This window comes from Cimex lectularius, unplaced genomic scaffold (genome assembly GCF_000648675.2).
Source record: "Cimex lectularius strain Harlan isolate CLEC.00 unplaced genomic scaffold, Clec_2.1 scaffold406, whole genome shotgun sequence".
Taxonomy (NCBI): domain Eukaryota; kingdom Metazoa; phylum Arthropoda; class Insecta; order Hemiptera; family Cimicidae; genus Cimex; species Cimex lectularius.
Window position 1 is genome coordinate 22,085 of NW_019392981.1, and position 11,701 is coordinate 33,785.

An 11,701-nucleotide genomic window follows, 5' to 3' on the forward strand; every position below is an offset into this window, starting at 1 on the left:
GTTTTTTTATGTACATGGTTTTTATCCACGCCCTCCAGTGAGGAAACAGGAATAAAATTAAATTAAATTTAAAAAAAAAAAAAAAAATAAAATAAAATAAAATAAAAGCATCTCTCCCCTCCCGTCGCGGCCGTTCGTGGTGCCGGGGTGGTGCGCTCGTCTTCGTTTCCAGGGTTCCGGTTTTGAGCTGCTGGGATCACCATTCCACCAATACTAGGGTCATGAGTAAGGGGGTCTCTCCAAACTCCCCAAAAAAAGTGTGTACATGGCATTTTGTTTATTTCAAGTTCACATTTTTCTATCTATTAAACAAATGGAAACCTCATATAAATTAATGGACCATGCCATTTGTGCAACTCAGCGGGTTGATAAACATGTAGTTCGACCATTTCCGATCATTTTGATCTGTCTTTCCATGTTAAAAATAAATCTTTATTTGAAGTTAAAAATTGAATGAAATATGGCAATCGTTTTTAATAGATCAGATGGTTATTATCATCATGTGTTTTCTGGAAATTACAAATGCCTTTAAAAAATGTATTGAAAATACTATTTATATATAAAAACATTTATTTTCCATATTTTATTGTGCTTTAATAATGTTCACTCTTCACCACCTTCGCCCATTACTGCGTTTATGACAGGCAGAAGATGTATGAAAATGTCAATTATCGCACTATATAAACAAATTACGGCTTCAATATATTGTCCAGAATCGCGAATATCCCCGAATTGTCCCGTTACGAGCAACTGTGTTAAAAACATAATGTAAAAAGAGAGGAGAAGTACTGCAAATCCGCTGATGATCAAATGAAGAATGCCGACGTTCATGAAAAAAGATAATATTAAGTTAACAATGCTTAACACAGTGAGTGCTACAAATCCAATAACGAAAAACATTGAGCAGCCGGTGACATCGCAGGGTGCGAATATTGCTAAAAGACTCATAACTATCGTTATTGTTGCCGTCGCAATGAATGACGTTTGTACGACGATCAACCTGTAGCGTGCCGACATTCCAGCTGCCATTACTGCGGTACATATTGTAAAAAGGATGAGGAGTATTATATTCAAAGGATAGGATCGTTTGACTTTGTCACAACAAGCGATAATCAGGTACAGGACTGTGGATCCGATCGAAGCGGAGAGAACGAAGAACGGATGATCGAAAAGCCATTCTCGACTTGCTTCATTGTGGGTCAGTAAAAACACAGTTACACCGGTGAATAAAAGCTGAATCGAGAGGACCAGGTAAACTTTTGATAGAAAAGCTCTCTGTTTATCCTTGTCATGAAGATCTCCTTCTCCTTCATCAAACGAGGACATATGTAATCTAAAACACTGTTTTTGCCTTAAAAAATACTTGTTTTAGAAGTAAACAGATTTTTTTCAGCTGTTTACTTTGTATTAACAATAACACTAAATAAAAAAGTTCTTTGATTGACAGCATCAATTTTATAAATAATTAAAATATAACTCTTCGCCCATATAGTCGTATATATTAAAAAAATGAGCAAACGAAAGTGGGAGGCAAGATGGAATGTCTGTAGAAATAGTTTGATAGAAATTAAGCCAGTTGTACATAAATGGCCGACTGAGGAACTTGAGAGAAAAAACTTGTGGTTCTCTTAAATTGCGAATAGGTCACATCAGGCTAATCCATAAAAAGCTTTTCATAGGCAACAACCTTCCGGCTTGTCCTCGATGTATGCGCAGTGGAGAACGTATCATTCTGACTGTAAAACATATTTTGGTCGACTGTCGCACTTTGCAACCCTTTAGGCAAATGTTTATACCATTGAATGTTCGTCTGCTAATGTTTGAATGAGAGTTATGCGGCAAGATTTCTATCTTTTTTCAGGAATTTTTGAGGTTGCCGGAGTGGACAAATGAAATAGAAGAAAATACAAATTGCGGGGTAATAAACTTCCGTGCCCAAAATCGCAATTTAAATAAGAAAGATAGTTCCCTAAAAAAAAGTGTTATTGTGTTTTGTATTTGAGGAACTTGACAGAAAAGAACTTGTGATTCTCTCTAGATTGCGAATAGGGAAGAGTTTTAATAGGCAAAAACCGTCCAACTTGTCCGAAGTGGAGAACGTATCATTCTGACATATTTTGGCGGACTGTCGCACTTTGCAACCCTTTAGGCAAAACTTTCGACTGATTTAAAGGAGTTACTAGGTCTGCAGTGTTTGTTTCGAAGAGCACATTTCATCTTTCTTAAAATTATTGGAATTTATGAGATTTAAGCCTTTTCTTAATACTTGGAATGTTCGTCTGTGTGCGAAATTTCTCTCTTTTTTTTCAGGAATTTTTGAGGCTGTCGGAGTAGAAAAATAAAATTTAAAAATATACGAATTGCGGGGTAATAAACTGCAAAATCGCAATTTACATAAGGAAAGAAAGCTCCTTCCAAAAAAAAAGTATAAAGGAAAAGAAGTGTAATTGTGTTTTGTTTTTCTTATTATTGTTATGTACCATTAGTTTATTTATCATATTTGACTGGAAGAATAAAAGGATAACGATGAGCCTATACTCATGCTGAGACTGTCTAACTGACTCCATTATTATTATTTCTGGCCAGGGGGAAATGTTTAAATTATGGAACAAAAATTCGAAATTCTAATTAAAAAACAGGAATAAATTTGATATGTAAATTAAAATGGGATTTTTGCATACATTTGGCCTTCTAAATTAAGAATTTTAAAAGGATAAATTAAAGCTTTGGATGGCAATATGATAGATTAGTTTATGAGTGAATGTTTGGAGGCAGAGCTTTATGGCACTCAGAAGTTATAATAGCTAATTTATGATGAAAGGTTTAAATGTTAGGGCGTGAAATGACCTTAGCCGTTAATACGCCCTAAACAATTAATAATAATAATAATAAAAATATAAATTTTTAACTTTTAACTTGGGAAAGGTAGATTGTTATCGGAATATTATTTGGTTTATGCCACGAACGTCATATTATTCAGATCTTTCCAAAACTTGCTTACAAAAATATTATCCAATTGTTTATACTAATTTTTAAACATTGCAATGATATTATTGAAATTATTGTTATAGGAAAATTAAAAAGAAAAAAGAAAGATTACTGAGACCAAATTTAAAAATGATGGGTGTCCCATATTAAGATGGGCAAGGAAAATCTTGGAATGAAACTAAAATCATGCAACGCACATAGGCCTAATGGTGAATATTTGCTGCCACAGACATACGAATTTATTTCATATCTACAAACTATTTGCCTGATAAGGTCTTTTTTCTAAATGGGATTACATATACATTTTTCGACCTGATTGCAAAACCGTCGCGTTGGCTCCTAAAAGCACCTGTTTCTTGCAGCTGTAACTGTGGAATGGCCGAGTGACTCATATGAAATCATTTTTTCGGAGCGAATTTGCTATCGTATTACGTTGGATACCTAAAATGGGGGGAGAGAGAGAGAGAGAGAGAGAGAGAGAGAGAGAGAGAGAGAGAGAGAGAGAGATCGCTTTATTTAACCACGCAGAATTAGGTCTCTTGGACTTTTCTTACAATATAAAAAAAAAATTTATATTGTCTGTTTTACATAAACTATGATAGATATCCTTTTACAACATGAATTTCTGCATTTAATAGTTTTACTACAATATTTTGTTCAACTTTTTTAGTATTGTATCTAACAGATCCATTAAAATTAATTATCAATTAAATTAAACAAAGATTTTACAAACATATAGAAAAATAGAAATATATACAAATATAAATAAATTTTTACAATTCTTTTAGCGAGGTTTGAATATTTAACAATAAGTATATAAAAAATATAACTAATACTGTATTATTTAATACATTATATTACATATTCATACGTTACCAATAGAAAGTAAATCAATGTAATGTAAAATAAAACAAAGAAAAATTATATTTTTTCACATACATATTGTAACGTAATTTTGTAAAGCAACGTTCATACAAGATATTATGAAAGGTAGGCTCATATCATATTGTGTTTTATCTCAAGAAATTCATTAAACATATAAAAGTGATGTTTCATAAAACATAGTGATAAAGAGAGAGAGAATGAGAGAGAGGAGAGAGAGGGGGGAGTGCCATGATTTACAAAGAGAGAGTGAGAAAGAACGAGGAGAGAGGGAGGGAGGGAGAGTGTCATGACTGAGAAAGATAGAGGAGAGAGAGAGAGAGGGAGAGAGTGCCATGAATGAGAAAGAGAGAGAGAGAGAGAGTGAGAGAGAGAGAGAAAGAGATAGATAGACAGATAGATAGATAGATAGATAGAGAGAGAGAGAGGGAGAGAGTGCCATGAATGAGAAAGAGAGAGAGAGAGAGAGAGAGAGAGAAAGAGAGAGAGAGAGAGAGAGAGAGAGAGAGAGAGATATGAGGGAGGGGAGAAAGAGAGGGAGAGAGTGTCATAAGTGAGAAAGAAAGAGAAAGGGAGGGAGTGTCATGTGTGAAAAAAGTGATGGGTCGTTGAAGGATCGGTCGATTTGAGTTTAGAATCACACACATTTTTTTTATATTTATAATTTAATAAAGTTTAAGGCTGCTTAAAACACCTTAAGCCACCATATGCATAAATCATATGAATCATCGTTCAAATGGTTTTAATATTTTATGTTTTACTGCTATGCTGCTCTAGTTCTCGAACGTGCCCACAGGCTATCCTCATTTTTTCTTCAATGTACTGAATAGGAAAATGCTATTTTCTTAGTATATCGTTAGCATGGGTCTAAGGACCCGACGAGAGGTTGCGGTTCTCGAACTGTCAAGAGGTCGTTATTTGAGAGCCAAGCTCAGTCCGGCCCAGCGCGCAATTATATGTCCGTCCACTCGACCACGCACAATCCCTTCCGCACAATTAGACTTACATTTCCTGTGCAGCAAGAAAAAAAAATCCTGGCCAAGTGCCGTCAAATTATCGGAGGCGGCACCCTTTGAAAAGAGTACTCTCCTGATTGTAATGACCGTTTCACAATTGACCAACTGTTAAATCTTCCGACTTCTGCCAAGAAAATTGTAGACGTTTTAGGTCATAAAATTTAAAATTCTAAACAACCCTGAATCATTAGATTGATTAGGCAAAGTTTAATACTTTCTTTTCTTCCAATAGGAGAAGCAGTAAATTCACTTCTTAGTCAAGTCATCAAGTATGCATGTTGGTTCATCACCCTGTACATTTAAAATATATGCTTACATAATTTTACAACTCGAAAGAACAGTTACAGATATAAAACAAAAACATAATTGCTATGTGGCAGTGAATAAAGCACGAAATAAATTAATAATGAGCGGTACTTTAAACGAGTTCAATCATGAGAAACTGGTGAAGTATTTTATGGCTATGTGAACTTAAGTAATTGTTTTGCAAGACCGTCCCGTCCCTGCTTATTAATCTTGACGTGCTTACTCGTTGTACTTAAGAGTACTTTGCTGTTCAGCCGAGCGTTATCAGGCTGAACGCAGAACTCTAGTGTGCTTTAAGTGTAAGAAGGCAAATCGCAGGGGGTTGGTAGGTGGAAATGTAAAAACGCCGGACGGAAGCCTTAATAGGATTAGGTCCTTATTGGTGCTCAGGATTAAATAATTAATAATCCTGGTTAAATCCGACATTTTTCATCCCCTTGGGAGTTTTAACTACTCCTCCTTTTATTCCAAGGATAATTACATAATTTACGAGTCCTAGGCTGTAAAAAGCGGTAGAAGGGAAGGATTATAAATTAATCGCCTTGTAAAATTCGCCTAAGGAGTATTTTTTTTTCCTGTGGGCGGAGGTGAAATTTTAATTTATCATAGGGAAAATTACTGAATAAAAGTGGTTCAGTAATTACTGAGCTTATCACTGTATCACTAAGTATTTTTATAATTTATTTAAATTACCAAGCACCTCAGCAGTAAAGTGTAAAATAATCGTTTAGATAAGCCTTTTATGTATACACTTGAGCTAAATATAAAAATGTTTTTATTATTTTTAAATGTTTATGCTTGTAATTATCACATCATCCGTTTAATCGGAATATATATTTTTAGCCTTAGTGCTACATTACGTTCGACATTATATTATCATTTAAGCCTATTTACCATTCTTAACGTTGTTTGAATAAATTTTAAATTTTTTTGTAACACTGTTGTAATCAGTGCTACGTTCATAATAACAAATAGTTACATTTTTTCTTTCCAAAAGGTAGATTGGGGATGAGGCCAGGAAGACAGAAACAACATGGTCAGAAATAGAACTGCAAACTGTGATATACCGACTGTGATAGCCTTAAAATATAAGAACAATTTGGGAAATATAATTTTTTCAAATTTGAAATCAAAAATGCCAACACAACTGTGTAGCTATGTTGTGTATAAATTGTGTTGTAACGAGTGTAGTGCTGTGTATTATGGTCAAACTAAACAATTATTGAAAAATAGATGTAGACAACACGCCTACGAAGTTAGAGAGGCAAACAAGCAAGGGACTGCGCTTTCCCAACACAGTCAAAAATATAACCACACGTTTGATTTTAACAATGTTTCTGTTATGGATAAAGAATAATTTTTAGGTAGAAGATTGATTAAAGAGATACTATACATTCATAAAGATGGTAATTCGTGTAACCTTAGAACAGATATATCGAACTTAGGTGTAATATATAGTTCTATCCTTAACCAATAGCTTTAATACTATAATATGTACCTGAATTTTTATATGTGATAATTAATCTATTTTAGGATTGTTTCAAATTAATTTATAGTTTTCTTTTAATTGTATAATTTGTGATATTTGATACCAAAATGTTAGGGAATTTTTGATAGATTGAAGATTGAGCCAGTTGGCAATACTGTCGCGTTTAGGAATATTTATTACCTTCGTTTATCGAAGGTGGGTTCTACCGGCTATCCGTTATCCACATATGTACCTGTTCATATAGTATAACGATTTTTTTCGAGTTAGTAATTAAGGAAAATTTTAAAAATTGTATATTTGAAAATTTACTTATGTTAATTTGTTAATACAGAGTCCTGATGAAGGCGATATATTCTGCCGAAAGCTCGATAAGAAAATAAATGTTGTTTCTGTCTTCCTGGCCTCATCCCCAACCTACCTTTTGGAAAGAAAAAAATATATTTAAACTGAGAAGGCTGATCAATCACCAAAGAAAATACAAATAATTACATTATTATAGAAATACCACTATCTCTAATGAAAAAAGAAGAACAGATGGAGAAAAGACGAGAAAAACACATATATTTTCAGTAATTAATTGTTAGGTGTGATAAATGAGCATTTATTTTTTAAAGTAGGTTAAGAAAACAATAAGTACGATTCTATTAACTGAGATTTAATATACATCAAGTTATAAAAATCAAAAGACGTTTGCAGTAAAGTAGTATAAAGAAAGTAAATTCCAATACCCCTTATATACTCTCAAATACAAACTTTTTAGCTATACAAATACACATTTTTGGGATGGATTTTCTACGGGAAATTCTTCGTTCTCCGAAAAAATTCATAACTCTTGTGTCATGCAGAGAAAATACATAGAAATTATTACAGTGCAACCGTTTGAAAGATTAACTTATCTTCTTGAATTTTTTCATCAAGATTTAAATTTTATATTATTGTAAGGGACAAAATAAGTATAAAATAAAAAAATCTAACAAAACTTTCTGTTCTTCAGTTTTAATTTATCCATAGAAATCAGCTTTGTTCCTTTACGTGTAGATTATTATAATCTGCAATGTTTACTGTTGATCATTGGAAGCGTTTTAATGTTTATTTCACTTTCTTGTTTTGTTTAAAATTTTTGTGATTATCTAAAAACAATCGGAGCTTTTTAGAGGGGAAAAAAATTGAGAATTTTATGGATGTAAAAATCGATTATGAACATTGTTTCTTGGTTAAAAAAAGTTAACCTTCATAGAGTAGAATGGCTCTGCCATATACAATTTGGATAAAGTGACCGCTTACTCACTCTGTCTATTGCATTCTCTCTCTCTCTTTATCTCTGTTCCTTATCTCTCTCTGCTTGTCACATTTTACCTACTCCCTCTCTCTCTCTTCCCTCTTCCTCTCTCATCCTCTCTTTCTTTCTCTTCCCCTTTTTTTATCTATATTTGTTTCTTAAAAAACACTAGTTTCTTTGTCTTTCTCCTTCTCTATTTCACTCTTTTCTTTCTACCTTAACGTGTTACTACTATTATTTATATTTTTTTCTTTTTATTCCATGGAACCCATTTCTTGATTGTCTAATTCCAGTAGCTTTAATATAACCGAGACATACAAATGAAGAGTCAAGGCGATAGATAGATAGGTCAATTCATTTTATTTTACCAATTAATTCACATTTGACAACTGAGAAAACAGAAATAATTTTAACTGGGAATGCACTCCGGGTCGCAATAACATCCTTTGACAGTGTAGTGCAGGTGAATCGCGTGATTTTTAAAAATAAAAATGTCAGATGTTGTGGGGCAAAATTATAAGTAAAAACCCCAAATGCTCAGGAATATAACTAGTCCTACACTATAAATGCATAAAAAGAATATATGCTGTGTTATAAATAGATAAGTAAGTGTGTCTAAAAACTGTATACGCATAAATACATACATAAAAAATGCGTAAGTTAAATAAATAATACATAGTAAATAAATATAATCAAACATCAAGCGATAATCAAATATCAACGATTATAGCTAGATACTAACTAGCTATAATCCGTTTCAGCTAGTATTAGTGTTTTGCGTTACCCACCAAGCACTAATAGAACGACATAGTGAATTTCGGGACTCTTTAATATCCCATTTAATTGCTATCGCATGCCCCTCTTCATCAATCCAGATAGCGTTCGTGATTTCATACAACGTGGTAATTTTTAAATTCCTCCTGGAGCTAGTGGCAAAGCAAATGAATTTGTTCTGAACAACCTGAAGTTTGTTTAAGTTAGTCTTACAAGTGTGACCCCATGGACAGGACATGCAGTAACATAGGTTTAGCAACCATACTGCAAACCAAGAGTTTGGACTTTTCGCTCCTGCCAGATTCTTTCCTAAATAGCGGGAAAAGGATTCTGATGGCAGCTTTGCTCTTGCCTACTTAATTTTAACATGGACGCTGAAGTTTAATCTCGAGTCCATTTCAGAGCCCAGGTAAGTGATTCTTATGGACCATTCAAAATGAAACTTCCATAGCTATTTTGTGGGGGATTGTGGGCCTGGTTTTGTGAAGAGGACGCAGCTGGTTTTCGGGATGTTAATCTTAAATTTCCATCGAACGGATTAGCGAATTGCTCGTGTGAGCTCGTCATTTAATCTGCCAGAGATAGCACTGGTTTTCCAAGAAGATCAGTACAGTGAGATGTCATATGCAAATAATGCTAAATGACAGGATCTAGGCTTTGGCAGGGGTTAATGGATATTGAAAAAAGTGTGGAACCCAAAATTGACCCCTGAGGCACTTCTGCAACAATGTTAAAAGGGGCTGATAACGAATTGTTACGGGCAACCCGAAAAGTCCTGTTCTGTATAAGACAATTAATTAAGGTTTTTAGTTGAGATAAAAAAGTCAGATAAATTGGTCAGGCGGACCACGAATTTAGAGAATTTAAGTTCTGTGTAAGATTGAGTGATCCTTGATAAATAGTTAGGGAAACTGTATTCTTTCATCCGGTGTTCTACTTCACAGTATCAAACGCCTTTTAATAAGTCCAGCAGAACAAAACTCGTGTGTTTTCTGCAGTGGAAACCTTCTGTAATTTTATCAACAAGACAGTTGAGCTACTGTACTGAGCCCAGGGCGGTAACCAAATTCCTCATCCATCATTACGTGTTGTGTTCATATATGAGATAACATTCTTACGAGAATTATCTTCTCAAATATCTTGCGGAGTGATCTATTGTCCTGTAGTTCGTAGGAAGTTCGGGAGTTTGCCCGGTTTTTTAATGTAAGTAAATTTAGAAACTGTACACAGGGAAATAACTTAATGAGGGCATGGCATTGAAGCGGCAGGAAAGAAGAACCATTCCTTTTCTGGGAAGATTTTGAGCATTAAGTTTTGGATTTGGCCAATCCCTGAAAAATTTTATGTCCATATTGCGGGATTTTTACGGGGGAGAATGATTTCATGAAATTCTTGAGGAGTGACCAGTTTACATTCGTGAGGATCGACTCTCGTGTTGATTAGAGTCGTGATTTTTTGTGGGACAGGTCTTTCTACGTATGTTGGTTCTTAGTCAGTAATGAGAAGGTGAACCGACTTGAAGTTGCGGTCAGTTTCTCATCTTCAGTGATGCATTTTGTGGATTATATTGAAATTGTCTATGCTTTTTTCAATTTAACATGTTTAATTGCCTCCCATAGCGAGTCATTTTTGGGTCTGACTTCTGATATGTATTTCGACCAACGGTCGTTCCTCCATTTTTCAAAGCCTTTGCGTAGCTTGAATTGTAGTCGGTTCGTAAGTCTTTCGAGTTCTTGGTTTCGAGTGTTTTTTGAGAGAGTCAAGTATGTATCGATGCGAGAAAAAAGAACATAACTTTACGGTCTAGAGGTGATCAGACAGTTAAAGTTGACAACAAAGAGGAAATTCAGTAGAATATAAAATGATCTTATAATAGTAAAAATGATAAAAGCCCTCTAAAAGCCAACAACCCTCGATCCCTCGTCGACTTTAGGAAGGGCCCTAAGGTTGGAGTAATAGGATTCCCGGATTTGCGATTTGGAAATTGTGATTGTATCTCTCTGCGCGGGATCAAAGGAGGGCGGGCATCCTTGGGAGCGGATATTGGTCGAATCACGGGCGGGAGAGTCTTTGTTACCCGCTTTGCATACATCTCTCTCGGCCTTTTCTTCCCGAACCCAATCAATCCCTTTTCCCTTCCTCTATTCGCCCCCGCAACTTTCAAAGATAAGCTCGCCCTTCGTCAAAGCTCGGAGACGAAGTTAATCCCGTCTTAAACCGGCTGTTTTGTGAAAAGGTTTAAAGAGTTTCGTGACGGATCTGCCTTTTCCATCCTGTCACTCGACTTTTTTTCCGTATAGCGTATTTTAATTTGCAAGCAAAATTTTTGACTAGAAGAGTTGATTTCTAGCCTTCTAAATTGTAAAAATATTTCATAAAGTCTATGTAAATATGTTTTAACATTTTATAGAGAGGTATAATCTAAGATCAGAAGATAATTCTCTAAAATTAGAAGGCATTACATTTGGAAATTATAGAAATAACGTATTTTTAATACAATTGTAAAACATTAGATTTTGCAGAAAAGTTCAACAAATTACGGTACAGGAACGCAACTTAAAATTTTTAAATATACAGCCATCGTGATTTTAAATCACTGGCATGCGTTTTGTACATGGATTTATTTATTTTGTAAATTGAAATTGGAACTTTATGCAATTTTTTTTCGTTGTTAATATTTTGCTTCAATTTAGTTTAATTTAATTTTTGTTTAATTTCACTAATTTCGTGATCCGCTTGACCAATTAATATATTACAATTAATTAAGGTTTTTAGTCGAGATAAAAAAGTCAATGGCACGAGCGGGATTCGAACCCACGATCTTCGGCTAGATACGCCTCTGCTCTACCATTTGAGCTATCGTAACCTCGATCCACTCGGACACCAACTTCCCATCTCAACCCCACCTTTCAAATTTTTTCCCTCATTTTTGCTATTTTTCAAATATCTAGCGGCGTATCTAGCCGA

The 11,701-nt window shown here is 34.4% G+C and overlaps 1 protein-coding gene across 1 annotated transcript; it reads right to left on the bottom strand.

The window, feature by feature from the left end:
• Window positions 1–603: 603 nt before the first annotated feature.
• Window positions 604–1,326, bottom strand: LOC106669470 (protein lifeguard 3-like). The gene has a single exon (XM_014398969.1). It carries the CDS (start codon window positions 1,324–1,326, stop codon window positions 604–606), a length of 723 nt encoding a protein of 240 aa, XP_014254455.1.
• Window positions 1,327–11,701: the final 10,375 nt, after the last annotated feature.